At 37.9% G+C, this 23,915-nt stretch overlaps 1 protein-coding gene across 6 annotated transcripts in view; it reads right to left on the reverse strand.

Annotated features, from left to right (window-relative positions):
• The window catches only part of KLHL13 (kelch like family member 13), a 201,293-nt gene that overhangs the window by 126,260 nt on the left and 51,118 nt on the right, over positions 1-23,915 (reverse strand). Inside the window, exon 1 of one of the 6 annotated variants that reach the window (XM_050777499.1) lies at positions 23,375-23,577. The exons of 3 other annotated variants lie outside the window; for them this stretch is intronic. In XM_050777499.1, coding sequence (XP_050633456.1) covers positions 23,375-23,383 — 9 coding nt within the window. In that variant the 5' untranslated portion in view covers positions 23,384-23,577. Of the gene's footprint in view, positions 1-1,350; positions 1,759-23,374; positions 23,578-23,915 lie in introns of those variants that run through there. 2 more of the 6 variants (XM_050777497.1, XM_050777498.1) reach the window with 2 other exon arrangements.

Genomic DNA, 23,915 nt, shown 5'->3' on the forward strand with positions numbered 1-23,915 from the left:
AATGATCACAATACCTTGTTTTAACATCATATTAAGGAAAGAGGCCCTGAAGATGGTAGGATATGCAGCCTTTAATCACCTACACCACTCCGCCCTCCATCCCCTGGCAGTGGCGTGGCCACATTGTGCAGAGGGAAAATCTGTGCACTAGAGGAGAGAGACTGCAGTAATGGTGGGACTTTCCTTGGGAACTCAGTGCTACCCTGTCAGAGTAGTAAGCAACAAGGGGAAAAACTCAGCCAACAACCATGGAGGGAGCATTTAGACCAGGCATAGGAAGAGATAAATTGCTTATCCCAGTGATTAGAACCTGAGTTCCATCAAGCCCTGCTACCATGGGCTAAAGCACTCTGGCATTCTAAATAAACTGAGAAGGCAGTCCAGGTCACTAGGACTGCAATTCCTAGGCAAGTCCTGGTGTTGTGCTGGGCTCAAAGCCAATGGATGTGGGGTGTACATGACCCAGTGAGATACAAGCTGGTGCACCCAAGGGAGTGCTTGCATCAGTCCTCCCATAACCCCAGGCAGCACAGTTCACAGCTACGGGAGAGACTCCTTCCTTCCACTTGAGGACAGACGGGAAAGAGATGATTTTGTCTTGCAACTTGGATACTAGCTTACCTACAGTAGGCTAGGGCAGTAGGCACAGTTCTGAAGCCCCCATTCCAGGCCCTAGTTCCCAGATGACATTTCTACAGACACCCTGAGCAAAAAGGAAACCTGCTGACTTGAAGGGAAGGATCCAGTCCCAAGCAGGATTCATCATCTGCTGATTAAAGGGCCCTTGGGCCCTGAAAAGTCAGCAGTGGTGGCGAGGCAATACTCACTGTGGGTTTTGGGTGAGACTCAGAGCCATGCTGGCTTCACGTGTGACCCAGAACATTCCTAGATGTGGTAGCTATATGGAGAGACCACAGTGGGGTAAAGGACCAAGCAGGCTCCTACAGTCCCCAATTCCAGGCCTTGACTCCTGGACGGTATTTCTGGACCTGCCCTGGCCAGAGGGGAGCCCACTGCCCTGAAGAGAAAGACTCAGGACAGGCAGCATTTACCACAAGCTGACTGAGGAGCACTTGGGTCTTGAGTGAACATCACTGGTAGCTAGATAGTACTAATTGCAGCCGTGGGGTAAGAAAAGGCTCCTATAACACAGTGAAATATAATTACAAGGAGTGGCTCCTCTGCTTCAGGAAAGGAGTGGGAAAAGTGGGAAGGACTTTGTCTTTCAACTTGAGTGCCAGCTCAGTAACAGTAGAACAGAGCACCAGTTAAGATTCCTAAGGTTTCCGATTCTAGGCCTTAACTCCTAGACAGGATCTCTGGACACACCCAGGGCCAGGGAGAACTCACCATGCTGAAGGGAAAGACACAAGCCTGGCTGCTGGATTCACCACATGCTGATTGTAGAGCACTTGGGCCTTGAATGAACATAAGCAGTAGCCAGGAAGTGGTTACCATGAGCCTTGGGCAAGACCTAGGGCTGTGCTAGCATCAGGTGGGACCCAGTGCAGTCCCAGTGGTGGTTGCCATAGAGGTTCTGGTGTCACTTCTCCCTCTGCTCTAAACAATTCAGAAAAGAGAGAGAGAGAGAGATTGAGAGAGAGACTCCATTTGTTTGGGAGAAATTAGAGGAAGAGAACAAGAGTCTCTGCCTGGTAATCCATAGAATTCTTCTGGATCGTAGCAAAAACAACCAAGGCAGTATCTCCAAGAGTTTGCAAGAGCCACAGCATTGCTAGGCTTGGGATGCCCACTAATGAAAATACAGCCACAGTGACCAAAGGCTTAGATCACAACACCCATTTCCCTTTAAATACCTGGAAAGCCTTCCCAAGAAGGACGAGTAAAAACAAGTCCACACTGCAAAGATTACAATAAATACGTAACTCTTCAACGCCCAAACACCAACGAAAATCTACAAACATTGAGACCACCCAGGAAATATGACCTCACCAAACAAACTAAATGAGGCACCAGAGACCAGTCTTAGAGAGACAGGGATATGTCACATTTCAGATGGAGAATTCAAAATAGCTGTTTTGATGAACCTCAATGAAATTAAAGATAACACAGAGAAAGAATTCGGAATCTTATCAGACAAGAGCTGAAAAATACAAATGCCATACTGAAGAATGAGTCAGAGTCTCTCAACAGTAGAACTGATAAAAGAGAAGAAAGAATTAGTGAGCTTGAATATAGGTTATTCGAAAATAGAGAAACCAAAGAAAAAATAAAAAAGAATAAAGTATACCTACAATAGCTAGAAAAATAGTCTCAAAAGGGCAAATCAGGGAGTTATTGGCCTTAAAGAAGTGGTAGAAAGAGAAATGAGGATAGAAAGTTTATTCAAAAGGATAATAACAGGGAACTTCCCAAACCTAGAGAAAGATATAAATATTCAAGTATAAGAAGGTTACAGAACATCAAGCAGATTTAGCTCAAAGAAGACTACTTCAAGGCATTTAATAATCAAACTCCCAAAGGTAAAGGACAAAGAAAGGATCCTAAAGCAGCAAGAGAAAAGAAACAAATAACATACAATGGAGCTCCCATACATCTGTCAGCAGTCTTTTCAGTGGAAACCTTAGAGGCCAGGAGAGAGTGACATGACATATTTAAAGTGTTGCAGGAAAAAAAAAAATCTTTTACCCTAGAATAGTATATCTGCCAAAAATATCTTTCAAACATGAAGGAGAAACAAAGACCTTCCTTGACAAACAAATGCTGTGGAATTTCATCAACACCAGATCTGTCCTAGAAGAAATGCTAAAGGGAGTTCCTCAATCTGAAAGAAAAGGATATTATTGAGCAAGACAAAATCTTCAGAAGGTACAAAACTTACTGGTAATGATAAGCACACTGAAAAACACAGAATATTATAACACAGTGAAATATAATTACAACTTTTCACAGCATAAACAGTATAACAAGATATAAATAGAAACATCAGGCCAGGCACAATGGCTCATGCCTGTAGTCCCAGTACTTTGGGGGGCCAAGGTGGGTGGATCACTTGCACCCAGGAGTTCAAGACCAGTCTGGGCAACATGGCAAAACCCTGTCTCTACAAAAAATACAAAAACTAGCCAGGCATGGTGGCGCATGCCTATAGTTCCAGCTACTAGGGAGGTTGAGGTGGGTGGATCACTTGAGGCCAGGAGGTCTCGAGGCTACAGTGAGCCGAGATCACACCACTGCACTCCAGCCTGGATGACAGAGTGAGACGCTGTCTCAAAAGGAAAAGAAAGAGACAACAAAAAGTTTTAAAAGCTAGGGGAAGAAGTTAAAGTGTAGAGTTTTATTGGTTTTCTCTGGTTTTCTCTTTGCTTATTTGTTTGAGTATTTACACAATCAGTATTAAGCTGTCAACAGTTTAATGAGTTATAAGATATTATTTGAAAGTCTCATGGTAACCTCATATCAAAAAACATACATCAGATATATAAAAAATTAACATATACAACCAGAGAAAATTATTTTCACTAAAGGAAGACAGGAGGGAAGGAAAGGAGGAAGAGAAGACCATAAAACAACCAGAAAACAAATAACAAAATGGCTGGAGTAAGTCTTTACAACATTGAATCTACACAACTAAATCCTACAGTCAAAAGACATAGATTGGCTGAATAGTTTTCAAAAACAAGACCCAAAGATCTGTTGCCTACAAAGAGTACACATAACCTGTAGAGACATACTTAGTTTGAAAATAAGGGAATGGAAAAAGATATTCCATGCAAATGGAAACCAAAAAAGAGCAAGGATAGTTATATTTATATCACGAAACATATTTCAAGACAAAAACTATAAAGAGACAAAATGGCATTTTATATTGATAAAGGGGTCAAGTCAGCAAGAGGATATAAAATTATAAATATATATGCACCCAACACTGGAGCACCTAGGCATATAAAGTAAATATTAGACCTAAAGAGAGCGATAGACGCCAATACAATCAGAGCTGGAGACTTCAATAACCCATTTTCAGCATTGAACATATCACCCAGACTGAAAAATCAACTAAGAAACATTGGACTTAATCTGCACTATAGAACAAATGGAACTAATAGAAATTTACAGAACATTTCATCCACCAGCACAGAATACACATTCTTCTCCTCAGCATATGGATCACTCTCAAGGACAGGCCATGTGTTGGGTCACAAAACAAGTTTTAAAACATTCAAAAAAACTGAAGTTACATCAAGCATCTTCTCTGACCACAATAGAATATAACTAGAAATCAATAACAAGAGAAGTTTTGGAAACTCTAAAAACACATGAAAATTAAAATATATGCTCCTGAATGATCAGTGGGTCAATGAAGAAATTAAGAAGGTGTTCTCTCATGGCAGATTTTATAAAAAGAAATTAAGAAGCAAATTCAAAAAATTCTTGAAACAAATGATAATGTAAAAACATACAAAACCTGTAAGATACAGTGAAAGCAGTACTAAAAGGAGAGTTTATAGTTATAAGTGCCTACATCAAAAAGATATAAAACTCCTAATAAACAACCTAACAGTGCATCTTAGAGAACTAGAAAAAAGCAAACCAAACCCAAACTTAGTAGAAGAAAAGAAATCATAAAGATCAGAGCAGAAATAAATGACATTGAAATGAAAAAAATACAAAAGATCAACGAAATGAAAAGTTGGTTTTTTGAAAAGAGAAACAAAACTGACAAACCCCGAACCAGAAAGAAAAATGAAGACCCAAATAAAGAAAATCAAAGAAGAAAAAGGAGACATTACAAGTGATTCTGCAGAAATTCAAAGGATCATTACTGGCTACTATGAGCAAATACATGACAATAAATTGGAAAACTGAGAATAAATTAATAAATTTCTAGACATATACAACCTAGTGACTGACCCATGAAAAAATCCAAAACCTGAACAGACCAATAACAAGTAATGAGATTGAAAGTGTAATAAAGTGTCTCCAAGCACAGGAAAGTACAAGATCAGATGGCTTCTCTGATGAATTTTACCAAACACATTTCCAGAAGAAATAATGCCAATCCTACTCAAACTATTCCAAATAATGGAGGAGGAATGAATACTTCAAAACTCATTCTACAAGGCCAGTATTGTCCTGATACCAAAACCAAACAAGGACACATCACAGAAAGAAGACTATATGGCCCAATATATCTGATGAACATTGATGCAAAAGTCCTCCATAAAATATTAGCAAACTGAATTCAACAACACATTAAAAAGACCAGTCATCAAGATCAAATGAGTTTTACCCCAGGGATGCAAGGATGGTTCAACATACATAAATCAATCAATGTGGTATATAATATCAATAGAAGGAAGGACAAAAACCTTATGATCATTTCAATTGATAATCAAATGTATTTGATAAAATCCAACATCGGGGGGCCAGAGCAAGATGGCCGAATAGGAGCAGCTCCAGTCTCCAACTCCCAGCGCGAGCGACACAGAAGACCGGTGATTTCTGCATTTTCAACTGAGGTACTGGGTTCATCTCACTGGGGAGTGCCGGACGATCAGTGCTGGTCAGCTGCTGCAGCCCGACCAGCGAGAGCTGAAGCAGGGCGAGGCATTGCCTCACCTGGGAAGCGCAAGGGGGAAGGGAGTCCCTTTTCCTAGCCAGGGGAACTGAGACACACAACACCTGGAAAATCGGGTAACTCCCACCCCAATACTGCGCTTTAAGCAAACAGGCACACCAGGAGATCATATCCCACACCTGGCCGGGAGGGTCCCACACCCACGGAGCCTCCCTCATTTCTAGCGCAGCAGTCTGTGATCTACCGGCAAGGCAGCAGCGAGGCTGGGGGAGGGGCGCCCGCCATTGCTGAGGCTTAAGTAGGTAAACAAAGCTGCTGGGAAGCTCGAACTGGGTGGAGCTCACAGCAGCTCAAGGAAACCTGCCTGTCTCTGTAGACTCCACCTCTGGGGACAGGGCACAGTAAACTAAACAAATGCAGCAGACACCTCTGCAGACGCAAACGACTCTGTCTGACAGCTTTGAAGAGAGCAGTGGATCTCCCAACACGGAGGTTGAGATCTGAAAAGGGACAGACTCCCTGCTCAACTGGGTCCCTGACCCCTGAGAAGCCTAACTGGGAGACATCCCCCACTAGGGGCAGTCTGACACCCCACACCTCACAGGGAGGAGTACACCCCTGAGAGGAAGCTTCCAAAGCAAGAATCAGACAGGTACACTCGCTGTTCAGAAATATTCTATCTTCTGCAGCCTCTGCTGCTGATACCCAGGCAAACAGGGTCTGGAGTGGACCTCAAGCAATCTCCAACAGACCTACAGCTGAGGGTCCTGACTGTTAGAAGGAAAACTATCAAACAGTAAGGACACCTACACCAAAACCCCATCAGTACATCACCATCATCAAAGACCAGAGGCAGATAAAACCACAAAGATGGGGAAAAAGCAGGGCAGAAAAGCTGGAAATTCAAAAAATAAGAGCGCATCTCCCCCGGCAAAGGAGCGCAGCTCATCGCCAGCAACGGATCAAAGCTGGACGGAGAATGACTTTGACGAGATGAGAGAAGAAGGCTTCATTCCATCAAATTTCTCAGAGCTAAAGGAGGAATTACGTACCCAGCGCAAAGAAACTAAAAATCTTGAAAAAAAAGTGGAAGAATTGATGGCTAGAGTAATTAATGCAGAGAAGGTCCTAAATGAAATGAAAGAGATGAAAACCATGACACGAGAAATACGTGACAAATGCACAAGCTTCAGTAACCGACTCCATCAACTGGAAGAAAGAGTATCAGCGATTGAGGATCAAATGAATGAAATGAAGTGAGAAGAGAAACCAAAAGAAAAAAGAAGAAAAAGAAATGAACAAAGCCTGCAAGAAGTATGGGATTATGTAAAAAGACCAAATCTACGTCTGATTGGGGTGCCTGAAAGTGAGGGGGAAAATGGAACCAAGTTGGAAAACACTCTTCAGGATATCATCCAGGAGAACTTCCCCAACCTAGTAGGGCAGGCCAACATTCAAATCCAGGAAATACAGAGAACGCCACAAAGATACTCCTCGAGAAGAGCAACTCCAAGACACATAATTGCCAGATTCACCAAAGTTGAAATGAAGGAAAAAATCTTAAGGGCAGCCAGAGAGAAAGGTCGGGTTACCCACAAAGGGAAGCCCATCAGACTAACAGCAAATCTCTCGGCAGAAACTCTACAAGCCAGAAGAGAGTGGGGGCCAATATTCAACATTCTTAAAGAAAAGAATTTTAAACCCAGAATTTCATATCCAGCCAAACTAAGTTTCATAAGTGAAGGAGAAATAAAATCCTTTACAGATAAGAAAATGCTTAGAGATTTTGTCACCACTAGGCCTGCCTTACAAGAGACCCTGAAGGAAGCACTAAACATGGAAAGGAACAACCGGTACCAGCCATTGCAAAAACATGCCAAAATGTAAAGACCATTGAGGCTAGGAAGAAACTGCATCAACTAACGAGCAAAATAACCAGTTAATATCATAATGGCAGGATCAAGTTCACACATAACAATATTAACCTTAAATGTAAATGGACTAAATGCTCCAATTAAAAGACACAGACTGGCAAACTGGATCAAGAGTCAAGACCCAACAGTCTGCTGTATTCAGGAGACCCATCTCACACGCAGAGACATACATAGGCTCAAAATAAAGGGATGGAGGAAGATTTACCAAGCAAATGGAGAACAAAAAAAAGCAGGGGTTGCAATACTAGTCTCTGATAAAACAGACTTTAAACCATCAAAGATCAAAAGAGACAAAGAGGGCCATTACATAATGGTAAAGGGATCAATTCAACAGGAAGAGCTAACTATCCTAAATATATATGCACCCAATACAGGAGCACCCAGATTCATCAAGCAAGTCCTTAGAGACTTACAGAGACTTAGACTCCCATACAATAATAATGGGAGACTTCAACACTCCACTGTCAACATTAGACAGATCAACGAGACAGAAAGTTAACAAGGATATCCAGGAATTGAACTCATCTCTGCAGCAAGCAGACCTAATAGACATCTATAGAATTCTCCACCCCAAATCAACAGAATATACATTCTTCTCAGCACCACATCGTACTTACTCCAAAATTGACCACGTAATTGGAAGTAAAGCACTCCTCAGCAAATGTACAAGAACAGAAATTATAACAAACTGTCTCTCAGACCACAGTGCAATCAAACTAGAACTCAGGACTAAGAAACTCACTCAAAACCGCTCAACTACATGGAAACTGAACAACCTGCTCCTGAATGACTACTGGGTACATAACAAAATGAAGGCAGAAATAAAGATGTTCTTTGAAACCAATGAGAACAAAGATACAACATACCAGAATCTCTGGGACACATTTAAAGCAGTGTGTAGAGGGAAATTTATAGCACTAAATGCCCACAAGAGAAAGCAGGAAAGATCTAAAATTGACACTCTAACATCGCAATTAAAAGAACTAGAGAAGCAAGAGCAAACACATTCAAAAGCTAGCAGAAGGCAAGAAATAACTAAGATCAGAGCAGAACTGAAGGAGATAGTGACACAAAAAACCCTCCAAAAAATCAATGAATCCAGGAGTTGGTTTTTTGAAAAGATCAACAAAATTGACAGACCACTAGCAAGACTAATAAAGAAGAAAAGAGAGAAGAATCAAATCGACGCAATGAAAAATGATAAAGGGGATATCACCACCGACCCCACAGAAATACAAACTACCATCAGAGAATACTATAAACACCTCTACGCAAATAAACTGGAAAATCTAGAAGAAATGGATAATTTCCTGGACACTTACACTCTTCCAAGACTAAACCAGGAAGAAGTTGAATCCCTGAATAGACCAATAGCAGGCTCTGAAATTGAGGCAACAATTAATAGCCTACCAACCAAAAAAAGTCCAGGACCAGATGGATTCACAGCTGAATTCTACCAGAGGTACAAGGAGGAGTTGGTACCATTCCTTCTGAAACTATTCCAATCAATAGAAAAAGAGGGAATCCTCCATAACTCATTTTATGAGGCCAATATCATCCTGATACCAAAGCCTGGCAAGGACACAACAAAAAAAGAGAATTTTAGACCAATATCCCTAATGAACATCGACGCAAAAATCCTCAATAAAATACTGGCAAACCGGATTCAGCAACACATCAAAAAGCTTATCCACCATGATCAAGTGGGCTTCATCCCTGGGATGCAAGGCTGGTTCAACATTCGCAAATCAATAAACATAATCCAGCATATAAACAGAACCAAAGACAAGAACCACATGATTATCTCAATTGATGCAGAAAAGGCTTTTGACAAAATTCAACAGCCCTTCATGCTAAAAACGCTCAATAAATTCGGTATTGATGGAACGTACCTCAAAATAATAAGAGCTATTTATGACAAACCCACAGCCAATATCATACTGAATGGGCAAAAACTGGAAAAATTCCCTTTGAAAACTGGCACAAGACAGGGATGCCCTCTCTCACCACTCCTATTCAACATAGTGTTGGAAGTTCTGGCTAGGGCAATCAGGCAAGAGAAAGAAATCAAGGGTATTCAGTTAGGAAAAGAAGAAGTCAAATTGTCCCTGTTTGCAGATGACATGATTGTATATTTAGAAAACCCCATTGTCTCAGTCCAAAATCTCCTTAAGCTGATAAGCAACTTCAGCAAAGTCTCAGGATACAAAATTAATGTGCAAAAATCACAAGCATTCTTATACACCAGTAACAGACAAACAGAGAGCCAAATCAGGAATGAACTTCCATTCACAATTGCTTCAAAGAGAATCAAATACCTAGGAATCCAACTTACAAGGGATGTAAAGGACCTCTTCAAGGAGAACTACAAACCACTGCTCAGTGAAATCAAAGAGGACACAAACAAATGGAAGAACATACCATGCTCATGGATAGGAAGAATCAATATCGTGAAAATGGCCATACTGCCCAAGGTAATTTATAGATTCAATGCCATCCCCATCAAGCTACCAATGAGTTTCTTCACAGAATTGGAAAAAACTGCTTTAAAGTTCATATGGAACCAAAAAAGAGCCCGCATCTCCAAGACAATCCTAAGTCAAAAGAACAAAGCTGGAGGCATCACGCTACCTGACTTCAAACTATACTACAAGGCTACAGTAACCAAAACAGCATGGTACTGGTACCAAAACAGAGATATAGACCAATGGAACAGAACAGAGTCCTCAGAAATAATACCACGCATCTACAGCCATTTGATCTTTGACAAACCTGAGAGAAACAAGAAATGGGGAAAGGATTCCCTATTTAATAAATGGTGCTGGGAAAATTGGCTAGCCATAAGTAGAAAGCTGAAACTGGATCCTTTCCTTACTCCTTATACGAAAATTAATTCAAGATGGATTAGAGACTTAAATGTTAGACCTAATACCATAAAAATCCTAGAGGAAAACCTAGGTAGTACCATGCAGGACATAGGCATGGGCAAAGATTTCATGTCTAAAACACCAAAAGCAACGGCAGCAAAAGCCAAAATTGACAAATGGGATCTCATTAAACTAAAGAGCTTCTGCACAGCAAAAGACACTACCATCAGAGTGAACAGGCAACCTACAGAATGGGAGAAAATTTTTGCAATCTACTCATCTGACAAAGGGCTAATATCCAGAACCTACAAAGAACTCAAACAAATTTACAAAAAAAACAAACAACCCCATCAAAAAGTGGGCAAAGGATATGAACAGACATTTCTCAAAAGAAGACATTCATACAGCCAACAGACACATGAAAAAATGCTCATCATCACTGGCCATCAGAGAAATGCAAATCAAAACCACAATGAGATACCATCTCACACCAGTTAGAATGACAATCATTAAAAAGTCAGGAAACAACAGGTGCTGGAGAGGATGTGGAGAAATAGGAACACTTTTACACTGTTGGTGGGATTGTAAACTAGTTCAACCATTATGGAAAACAGTATGGCGATTCCTCAAGGATCTAGAACTAGATGTACCATATGACCCAGCCATCCCATTACTGGGTATATACCCAAAGGATTAGAAATCATGCTGCTATAAAGACACATGCACACGTATGTTTATTGCAGCACTATTCACAATAGCAAAGACTTGGAATCAACCCAAATGTCCATCAGTGACAGATTGGATTAAGAAAATGTGGCACATATACACCATGGAATACTATGCAGCCATAAAAAAGGATGAGTTTGAGTCCTTTGTAGGGACTTGGATGCAGCTGGAATCCATCATTCTTAGCAAACTATCACAAGAACAGAAAACCAAACACCGCATGTTCTCACTCATAGGTGGGAACTGAACAATGAGATCACTCGGACTCAGGAAGGGGAACATCACACACCGGGGCCTATCATGGGGAGGGGGGAAGGGGGAGGGATTGCATTGGGAGTTATACCTGATGTAAATGACGAGTTGATGGGTGCAGCACAGCAACATGGCACAAGTATACATATGTAACAAACCTGCACGTTATGCACATGTACCCTACAACTTAAAGTATAATAATAATAAATAAATAAATAAATAAATAAATAAATAAATAAAATCCAACATCGCTTCATGATAAAAAAGAAAACCCTCAAAAACCTGGGTATACAAGGAATACGCCTCACCACAATAAAGGCTGTTTATGTCAGACCCACAGCTAGTATCATATTGAATGGGGAAAACTAAAAGACTTTCTTCTAAGATCTGGAACAAAATATGGATGCCCACTTTCACCATTGTTATTCAACATAGTACAGGAAGTCCTAGATAGAGCAACCAGACAAGAGAAAGAAATAAAGGCTTACAAAATGGAAAGGAAGAAATCAAATTATCCTCGATTGCAGATAACATGATCTTAATATTTGAAGAAACCTAAAGGCTCCACCCAAAAACTATTAGAACTGATAAATTCAGTAAAGCTGCAGGATACAAAATTAACATAAAAATCAGTAGCATTTCTATATGTCAAAGTGAACAATCTGAAAAAGAAACCAAGAAAGTAATCCCATTTACAATAGCCACATATAAAGGAAAATGCCTAAGAATTAACCAAAGACATTAAAGATCTCTACAATGAAAACTATAAAACACTGATGAAAAATTGAAGAGGACACAACAAAATGGAAAGATATTTCATCTTCATGGATTGGAGGAATCAATATTGCTAAAATGTCCATACTACCCAATGTCATTTACAGATTCAATGTAATCCCTATCAAAATACCAATGATATTCTTCACAGAAATAGAAATAATAATCCTAAAATTAATAAGAACCACAAAAGACCAGAATTGCCAAAGTTACCCTGAAGCAAAAAAAAAGGAAAACGAGAAGAATCACATTACCTCACCTCAAATTATACTCTAGAGCTACAGTAACCAAAACAGCATGGTGCTGGAATAAGAAAAGACACATAGACCAATGGAACAGAATAGAGAACCCAGAAATAAATCCATACATCTACAATGAACTCATTTTTTACAAAGGTGCCAAGAATATCCATTAGGGAAAGGACAGTCTTTTCAATAAATCATGCTGAGAAAACTGGGTATCCATATGCAGAAAAATGAAACTAGACCCCTATCTCTCACCATATACAAAAATCAAAAACTATGAAACTTCTAAAAGAAAACATTGGAGAAAGACTCCAGAACATTGGTCTAGGCAAAGATTTCTTGATCAATACCCAACAAGCACAGACAACCAAAGCAAAAATGGACAAATGGGATCACATCGAGTCAAAAAGCTTCTGCATAGCAAAGAAAACAATCAACAAAATGAAGAGACAACGATAGATGGATAATTTGCATCTATTTTTCCCACATGCAAACCATCCATCTGACAAGTGATTAATAACCAGAATATGTAAGGAGCTCAGCAACTCTATAGAAAAAAAATCTAATAATCCAATTAAGAAATGGGCAAAATAGGCTGGGTGTGGTTGCTCACGCCTGTAATCCCAGCACTTTGAGAGGCCAAGGCAGGCAGATCACGAGGTCAGGAGATTGAGACCATCCTGGCTAACATGGTGAAACCCCATCTCTACTAAAAATACAAAAAAATTAGCCGGGTGTGGTGGCGGGTGCCTGTAGTCCCAGCTACTGGGGAGGCTGAAGCAGGAGAATGGTGTGAACCCAGGAGGCGGAACGAGACTCCATCAAAAGAAAAGAAAAGAAAAGAAAAGAAAAGAAAAGAAAAGAAAAGAAAAGAAAAGAAAAGAAAAGAAAAGAGAGAGAGAGAGAGAGAGAGAGAAAGAAAGAAAGAAAGAAAGAAAGAAAGAAAAGAAAGAAAGAAAGAAAGAAAGAAAGAAAGAAAGAAAGAAAGAAAGAAAGAAAGAAAGAAAGAAAAGGAAATGGGCAAAATATCTAAATAGACATTTCTCAAAAGAAGACATACATATGGCAAACAGGCCAATAAAAAGGTGACTGATATGATTGATCATCAGAGAAATGCAAATCAAAACTACACTGAGGGCCAAGCATGATGGTTCACGCCTGTAATCCCAGCACTTTGGGAGGCTGAGACTGGTGGATCACTTGAGGTGAGGAGTTTGAGGCCAGCTGGCCAACATGATGAAAACCCATGTCTACTAAAAATACAAAAAAACTTAGCTGGGCGTGGTGGCGCATGCCTGTAATCCCAGCTACTCAGGAAGCTGACAAGAGAATTCCCTGAACCCGGGAGGCAGAGATTGCAGTGAGCTGAGATTGAGCCACTGCACTCCAGCTTGGGCAGCAGAGTGAGACTCTGTCTCCAAAAAGTAAAAATAAAAATAAAAACTACACTGAGATATCATCTCATTTCAGTTAAAATGGCTTTTATCCAAAAGACGCAATAACTAATGCTGGCGAGGATGTGGATAAAAGGAAACCCTTGTCCACTGTTGGTACATTAGTACCACTACTACAGAGAACAGTTTGGCAATTCCTCAAAAAACTAAAAATAGAGCTACCATATCATCCAGCAATCCCACTGCTAATTACAAACCCCAAAGAAAGAAACTCTATGTATCAAAGAGGTATCTGTAATCCTATGTTTATTGAAACACTATTCAATAGCCAAGATTTGGAAGCAACCTAAGTATCCATCAACAGATGAATGGATAAAGAAAATGTAGTACATATACACAGTGGAGTACTATTTAACTACAAAAAGAATGTGATCTTGTCAATTGCAACAACATGGATGGAACTGGAGGACATTGTGTTAAGTGAAATAAGCCAGACACAAAAAGACAAACTTCACATGTTCTCACTTATTTGTGGGAGCTAAAAATTAAAATGATTGAACTCATGGAGACAGATGGTAGAATGATGGCTACCAGAGGCTGGGAATGGTAGTTGGGTAGGGAGGAGTGGGGATGGTTAATGGGTACAAAACTACAGTTAGATAGAATGAATAAGATCCACTATTTAGTAGCACAACAGGAGCAACTATAGTTAATAACAACTTAATTGTACATTTTAAAATAACGTAAAGAGTATAATTAGATTGTTTGTAACTCAAAGGATAAATGCTTGAGGGGATGGACACCCCATTCTCCATGATGTGCTTATTTCCCATTGCATGTCTGTATCTAAACAGCTCATGTATCCCATAAATATATATACCTACTATGTGCCCACAAAAATTATAAATAAATAAAAAGCCAAAAATGAGTATATTCACCATGAGAAAGTGGAATCCCAAAGAAATGGAAGAAGACAAACTAGTAAGGAAAACAGAGAGAATGGTAGGAGGAAAACTATGAGAATTGTGAGATAAAAGCTAAAAAAGAAGAGTAGTTCAAGAGCATTCAACAAATTCAAGACCAAGTAAGATACATCTACTTGATTTAACAATTATGAGTGGTGACCTTTACCAAGAGCAGTTTCAATATCAGTGGGGAGAACCTTACTGCAGTGACTTGAAAAATAAAACAGAAATAAATAAATAATTTCAAAATCTTGTGAGAAACACAAATATAGCAGGTAATTACTCTGGGGTAAAGATGGCCTTTCAAACAAGTAAGAGAACAGGGGGGATGATTGAATAAGTGATTTCAGGACAACTGGGTAGCCATTTGGTTGTGTTTATTTTTTAAAAAAGCAGAGGTTATCCACTATTTCACTTGTTGCCCTGAAATACATTCCAGAAGGATCAAAATTTAGAGGTAACAAAATGAAGCTGAAAGAGTACCAAGAGAAAACCTAAGTGAAATTATTTCTAATCATGCAGTGAAGAAGGCAAGCAGCACCTGAATATCAGAAATCATAACATACTATTCAATCTGACCACAGAAAAAAATTAAAACTCTGTACTTCAAATATGCCAAGGCCCTCAGGCAACTGATAAACTAGGAAAAATAATTCATAACACACATGACAGGCAACAAAGGGCTAATAATTTTAACTTACACAAAATTGGTGAAAACAATAAAATATAGTCATAAGGTAAGGAAATAATATAAGCAAGAAGCACATATAAAGACAATATTAGGTTAGTGCGAAAGTTATTGCGGTTTTTGCCATTAAAACTGCAATTACTGTTTATAACATAAACCGCAATTACTTTTGCACCAACCATAATAGAAATAAGAAACAAATAAATGCTATTTTAATTAAGGCACTGTTTTCACCTATGAATTCACTCACACGTGCATGCACAAGCACAACACATAAAGCCTGTTTATAGCCTTTATTTGTGAGAAGGAATATGAGATGGGAGGGATGTTTACTTTTCATCCTGTACTTTTTTGCTCAATCTATTTTGAAATAAAAATATAAAAAGGATCTGGTAAAAAGAGTAAGGAGAGGCCATGGGCTAGAAGGGAAACCAAGAAGGTGTGGTAACCCAGAAGACAAAATAAGGTGTTATATGAAGAAAAGAGTAAGCAAGTGTGTCAGATGCTGCTGAGAGATTAAGTAAGGAAGTGAGAAGTGACAACTTAGTGTAGTAACATAGAGACAACTGGAGACCTTGTTAAGACTGGGTTGTGTGGAGTGATGGAGATGAGTTGATTAGTGTGAGTTTAAGAATTAGGAAGGGAGAGAGAAAACAAGTACATGCAACTCTTACAAGGAGTGTTCCTTTAATAGAGAGTAGAGAAATGGGTGGCAGTTGGATGAGACATAATGCACAAGTAGTTAATGTTTTGTTTTGTTTTATTTTGTTTTCATAATGGGAGATACTAGAGCAGGTAAATCTGAATAGCATTACATTAGACAAAAATGTAAACTGAAGAAGTTCAAGTACACACATGTACACACATATACATATACATACACACACACACACACATACATACACACAGATATAGAAAAAGGACAAAAATAATAACGGAAATGATAAATACCAAATTTTGGACAGTAGTTCCCCCAGGAGAGGAAAGTAGGAAAATGTAAATGTGGAAGGATACTCTAGGAGCTTCACCTGTATCTTTTTTGTTGAGGATCTAAAACAAAAATGGCGAAATTTTGAGATTTTACACAGCTACATGGTGGCTACATGGGCAACTGTTATATTGTACTTTTCTGCATGTTTGGATTTTTCTAATAAAGAAGAAACAAAAAGTAGAAAATATTATTTCTGCCCTAAAGTCGGGACTATGTAGGTGAGCAGACAGGATATGACATAGAAAGGCCAACATTTTTTTTAAGAGCTTTCAAAGAAATAAAACCAGACAGAACAAAAATATAACCAGACAAGTGTTGTAATTAAAAATGCACACTTTCCCCTGGCCATGACACCCTCATGAATAAAAGGGAAACTAATCATTACTCAGAGCACATACCTGCCAAAGACCTAATTGTAGTTTTGCCCTTAAAATATTCAGTATAGCTCACCAGAAATAAAACTGACAAAACTGCTTATGGTAGTTGAGATATCTTGCATAAGTTCAAGCAATTTTATTCATAAGTATTTAAGTAACTCACAAATCTAATATTTCTCAAGCACCTATCTTAGATAATATTTCAAATAAAGATTCCAGTTTATGACCTAGCATTTAATTAAAACCCACTGTATCATTCTTTCCTACTCTGTCCAAAATCCAATAGCTTTAAAATAATCAGATTTGAGATATCCTTAGCCAATTTCACACTACATAAGGTAAGTCTCACTTATGAATTAAACTGATGCTATATTTAAAAATTTTTAGGAGTTCCTCTAGCACTCTGTCTTCAAATAAAATTTTGATAAGTACTGTGGTAAGAAAAGAAAGCTGACAGAAAGGATTAGTGAAAAATGCTAAACATGACAAAATCAAAAAACTGCAAAATCTACAAAAACTGTACATAATTGCACTCCTCTAAATTAAGTTATATATAGCAGCATCACAAAAATTCAAAATCATCTTGAAAATGCAAAATCTGAAGTTTAACTAACAGAATTGTGTTCTTTAAAAAATAGTTTGTTAGACAAAAGTTGATTTTTTTAAATGTCCCAGAGTGTTAGATCATAGAATCATTTAGCTTATACTCCCCTCCCACCTGTGGCACTAAAGAGGTCTTATCCTAAAATACCTGAGCACTAACTGTTGCATTGGGTGGTGATTTTTCACTACAGTAAATCTAAAAATTGATAGGTCTATCTGGTATGCTCCCACATATGCACCCCTAACAAAATAACAGTTGCACTATACTAAAGGTTGCAGCTAAAGCCTACTTCAGAACACTCATTTTAAGTACATGATCAGCCTGCCTGGTTTCCCCTTGACCAGCATCTTATGCTACAACTAGGGGGTCCAGAGAGGTATGTCCACAGCTACTTTTAGGTCTAAACTCCTACCAAAAAGACCGGATTCCCATGTTTCTTAAGTTTCTCCCTTTTCCTGGCCAAGTGCCAGAGTGGCTGACACACTCTTTTCAACAATTTCAGCTTCCCTGCTATAGTCACTAAAGCAATCTGCCCATGTCACCACCATGCGGTCACTATCATTTTACTTTCTGTCAGCTATAGGTATACACCATACACCATGCAGTTCCACTGCTTAATATCATTCCTCCTGTCTTTTCTTTATTTTTCCTTTTTTTTCTTTTTAGATAGTAGAGTTTCACTATATTGCTCAGGCTTGTCTCAAACTCTTGGCCTCAAGCAATCCTCCTGTCTCGGCCTCCCAAAGTGTTGGGATTATGGGCATGAGCCACCACACCTGGCCTCCTTTCCTGACAAGATCCCCTGGTAGTCCCTTCTCATGTTGTCATTCATAATAGGCTTTAGGAATGCCTTTGAGGTATATTGTTGGCTCATGGTATCATTTGACTCATCATTGCAATTGGCTTTTTTGCCAATATTGAAAGTATTATCCTTCTATTAATGCAATTCTATATGATTTTCTAATGGTTGTGACCCTCATATTGCAAAGACTGAACTTCATCTTACAAACATTCATTAAATATTAAATGCCAGTCTTAGGATTAGCTGTCTTTATTTCTTGCAATTTCATCATGTTACAATTCTTACTTATCTATAGGAGTGATCTTACTTTGAATCAGATTTCCCTCTGTCAACCACTAAAATCCTCACCCTAAATTGTATACTTAATTTCTTTCTCTCTCTCTCTCTCTCTCTGATTTACTTTTTCCTTATTCACTTAATTAAGGAATTAAGAAATTAAGGAATAATTCATGTCTCATCATTCCCCTCCCATCTTACCCATGGATGATAGCGATGTGTCTCAGCCTATTCAGTCAGTGCTCATTCTATGTAATCCATTGAGCCCTGATACACACACATCTTGCAATTTTTTTAAAAAAGTGAGAAATGAAAATATAAGCAAGACAGCATAAAATTATTGTTTACATCAGTGGTCTCCAAACTTGAGCATACATCAGAGTTTGGAGACATGTGAAGCACAAATTGCTATAAAGAGTTTCTCCTTCAGTTCCTGTGGGATCGGTCTAGAGAATTTGCATTGCTAACAAGTTCCTGAGGAATGTTGCTGCTGCAGGATCATAAATGATTGTCTAAAAATTAATGATTTATAGATAACATAAGGTTTATGGAAAATGCAAAAGAATCAACTGAAAAACTAGCACAATGAGAGGCCCATTACAAGAATGTCAGGTCCATGAAAACAAGGATTTCTTATATTCCACCAATATCTTATTCTAAAAGTACTGGAAAAAAAATATCATCTACCTGAGAGCAGCAAAGTTTGTAAAAAAAAAAAAAAATTACAAATATGCTTTAAAAGATGCATGAAAGACATATGAAAAATAAAATTTTTGGCTGGGTGCGGTAGCTCACACCTGTAATCCCAGCACTTTGGGAGGCTGAGGCGGGCAGATCACGAGGTCAGGAGATCGAGACCATCCTGGCTAACACGGTGAAACCCCGTATTGACTAAAAATACAAAAAAAGTTAGCCAGGTGTGGTGACAGGCGCCTGTAGTCCCAGCTACTTGGGAGGCTGAGGCAGGAAAATGGTGTGAACCCGGAGGCAGAGCTTGCAGTGAGCCGAGATCGCGCCACTGCACTCCATCCTGGGTGACAGAGTGAGACTCTGTCTCATAAATAAATAAATAGAAAAATAAAATTTTACTGAAGCACATAAAATAATAAATGACCCTGAATAAATGGAAACACATGCGCTCACGTGCACATACACACACACACCCACCATATCCAGGAACAGACAAACTCAAAATCATAAAGATGCAAACTTCCCTCAAATTTAATATATAAATTCAATATAATTTCAATCAAATTTCCAAAAGAGTCAGATTTTTTGTGGAGAAGGTGGATATTTTGTACATTGAATCTATAGTTGATTGGGAGAACTGAACACATAAAAATTGTCTAATAAGCTTAAAAAAGAAAAATAAGCCATAAACATACTTACAACAGGGTGGTTGGGGAGGCAGAGGCAAGAAAACTTTTTCCAGTGGATATTAAAATGTAGTAAAAGAAATATAGTAACTATTACAGTGTGGTACTAGTGTGGGAACAGACAGAGGAATGAACAGAACAGAATCTAAAAATAGATCAAAATACATATGGTTATTAACTATATCATGAATGTGGCAGTTGAAATCAGTAGGAAGATAAAACTTCTCAAAAAACACTTTAGGGAAAATTGGCTATGCTAGGGAGAGGAGATTAAAATCCTATCTATACCATATGTTCCAGATAGATTAAATATTGAAATATGAAAAAGTAAAATTGTAAAAGTAATAGAGGCCGGGCACAGTGGCTCACGCCTGTAATCCCAGCACTTTGGGAGACCAAGGTGGGCAGATCACGAGGTCAGGAGTTTGAGACCAGCCTGGCCAACATGGTAAAACCCCGTCTCTACTAAAAAAAAAAAAATACAAAAAATTAGCTGGGCCTGTTGGCGCACACCTGTAATCCCAGCTACTCAAGAGGCTGAGGCAGAATTGCTTGAACCCAGGAGGTGGATGTTGCAGTGACCCAAGATCGCACCACTGCACTCCAGTCAGGGCAACAGAGCAAGACGCCATCTCAAGAAAAGAAAAGAAAAGAAAAAAAAAAAAGAAAAAAGAAAAAAAAAACTAGTGGAAGATAGAGGAGAATTTTTTTTTTTTTTTTTTTTTTTTTTTAGTTTTTTAATGAGTCACAAAATCTTTCTAAGGGCTGACACAAAACTTAGAGACCATAAAGAAAATAATTTTTAAGTTTGTTGGTTAAAAAACGTTGCAATTCTATATGGTACAAAACGCCATAAACATAATTAACAAAAGGCAGGAGGGTGTGAGGTTGGAAGCAAGGAGATCTGCAACATAGGCAAAGGTTTAATATTCATCATACATAAAACAGTCTAAAAACATAATGAAACAAAGGTGAGCAACTCTGTGAGCAAATATTTCAACAAGCCTTTCACAGAAGAATGGCAACAAAAAGAATAAGCATAAGAAAAGATGTCCAATCTCAATTTTGTGTGTGTGTGTGTGTGAGAGAGAGAGAGAGAGAGAGAGAGAGAAACCAAGAGAAAATCTGAAACCATAGAACATAAAACACCTCTCAGGGTCCTAGTTACCATGCAAAATCCTATTTCTCCCACAATAAATTACAAACAAGAAAAAGACAATGAAGGAGAAAGAAGAAAAACACTTACAAAAGATTTTAAGTGGAAGTCTATAGATAAATTGAGGGAAGATAAAAAACTGTTGAGCATTTTATAGGGAAAATTAAATGGCTTCATGTGTTAAGTGGCTTTCAATTTGGGATGCGTTTAAGCAAGCAGGTGCAAGTTGTTTCTTTTTTTCCTCATCTCCATGCTAACAGGCTATAATTCAATTTGTCCTCCATGTTCCAAAGGGTAAAATGCTTAAGTGCTTTTATATTACAGTAACCACCTTATCAGAAAGCTGTTTATCCAAGCAAAATGAGATTCACAAACTATCTTAAAACAAAAATGCCTATTATCTCTAATATAATAAAATATGATTAAGTTCTAAGTAACTCTTCAAATCTAGATGCGAGCAGCATTTTTATAACATGACATTCTTCAAGTATAGTAAAAGAAAAACACATCATTTTGCTTTCTTTGTACAAGAGATCTTTAAGCTGAAGGATTCTGGTTTTTGAGTGAATCTATAGCTGAAATCTAAAGTCCGTGCTCTAAACACTAAGCAACATCTAAATAACAACAAGAAGACATAAAAGTATTTCTTCAGCAATGACAGGTTTATTATTGCATTTCTTAAAAAATAAGTATTAATCATTTGCTGAAATGACATAGACTAATATGAATTAAGAACCCTCTTTAAGGTCCACTCCAATTTACATATCACAGTCAGTCTTAGAAATATTGTGAGTACTGTATTAAATTATAAACTGTCTCCTTAAGAGTTTATCATATTCCTCAATATTACATTAAAAAGACAAAGCATTTCCTTCTAAATAGGTACAACACTGTTTAACATCCTATTCAATCAAAAGCCACAAGTCAATTAAATGTAAAACAATTAAAACCTGTTCTGATAAAATTCATATAGTCAATTTACTAAAGTTTTAACTCTTTTTAATAAGTGATTTTCAAATATGGTTAAAAAAAAAAAACTGGCAAATCACCAGTCAGAACTCCTTAGAAAGCAGCATTTCAGATACAAATATTTCCAGCAGAAATCACCATGTTACCAAATTAGGTCACTCTACGTTTACTGTGCAAGGGATTCAAGGGAGTACAGCATGCAGGTCTGGATAAAGGTAACAGTTTTTCTGGATCCATAACAAATATTTTTAGCAAATTTAAGAAAATAACAGAAGGCATAAAGGGAAGTGTAGGTAGCTCTATCTTTTCTACAATCTTCATAGCCACAGTAGAAGCCATCTTATGGAACACATTCAGATCCACAGTTCAACAATAGATAAAAAAATGTTAAAGTAGGATATGGTTTACTTTATCATTTGATATAGAACTAAGGCTTTTGATTTGCACAAATGCCTGTTAATTAAATCTTGGCATGGCATCTTATTTCATAAATTAACCTCACTACCATGATGAATGCATGAACTGTCACTTACAGATTTGGTTTCTTTAAAACAGATATAGAATGTAAAGACACTTGCAAAACAACCTGAATTCAGAATCTTTAGAACTTTTTACAATTTCCTCCAAATCTTCTATAACCACAGGGCCAAAACTGATGTAAAATAAGTGAGGGTCTCACCTCAACCACAGAAATTTAAGGGGTTGCAAAAGAAATTCAGTAATAAAGATGAATATGCTAGGCATAGTGGCTCATATCTGAAATCCCAGCAACTCAGGAGGCTGAGGCAGGAGGATTACTTGAGCCCAGGAGTCTGAGACCAGCCTGGCCAACACAGCAAGACCCTCAGCTCTAAGAAGAAAGATGAATAATAATTTAATGTAATATTTTTAAAAATCTACAACCAACACTATACTTGATGATAAAACATTAGATGCTTGCCCCCTAAAATCAGGAACAAAACAAGGATGTCTGCTCTCACTGCCTCTATTCAACATTGTGCTAGAAGCTCTAGCCAGGGCAATTAGCCAAGAAAAGGAAATGAAATTCATCTTGGAAAACTCAGGGAAATAATTTTTTCAAAGAAAAAAAGGCACCCATATTGGAAAGGAGGAAATAAAACAATTTTTACTTTATTTTTTTAGAGCAGATGACATGAGCTTGTATGTAGAAAATCCTAAAGAATTGATGGAAGACTATTAGAACTAAAAAAATGAGTCCAGCAAAGTTGTGGGATACAAGATCAATATACAGAAAAATAAATTTTATTTCTATACATGTGCAATAAATAATCTGAAAATGAAATTTAAAACAATTCCATCAATATAAATATAAAATACTCAGAAACAATTTTAGCAGAGAAAGTACAAAATTTATATTCTGGGAACTATAAAACATTGCTGAAAAACAAAATAAGATCTAAATAAATGGGAAAACATACCATGTTCATGGATTGGAAGCCTTGATATTGTTAAGATGGTAATACTCCCCAGAGTGACCTGCAGATTTAACACAATCCTCATCAGACTCTCAACTGACTTCTTCGTAGAAACTGACTAGCTAATTATAAAAGTCATATTTAAGTACTCAAAAGCCACATGTAGCTAGTGGCTATTGTATTGGACAGCAAAGCCTTAGCTGTCCTGGGTAAAAAAAAATTACCTTTTTACCCTTTGAATTAATTTACAGTAGATAATATACTTATAAAATAATTATTTATATTAAATTCTCTTTGTTCAAATAACTCATGTGATTTCTTTCTCTTGATTAGACCCTGGGTGATACATTTATTCAGGTAGTTTAATTATCAAGGCAGCATGGTAATAGGCCTGTAGAAGCTTAATGACATAAGTTCAGTTGTCACCTTCTAGCTGCACAAGCAAATTACTTCATTTCATTTTCAGAATATTGCTAGGTAAAAACGGGGAGCCAATACCCACTTCCTCAAGTTTGTTGTGAGAATATATGAACAGCTGACATAT

This window comes from Macaca thibetana, chromosome X, assembly GCF_024542745.1.
Source record: "Macaca thibetana thibetana isolate TM-01 chromosome X, ASM2454274v1, whole genome shotgun sequence".
Lineage (NCBI taxonomy): Eukaryota > Metazoa > Chordata > Mammalia > Primates > Cercopithecidae > Macaca > Macaca thibetana.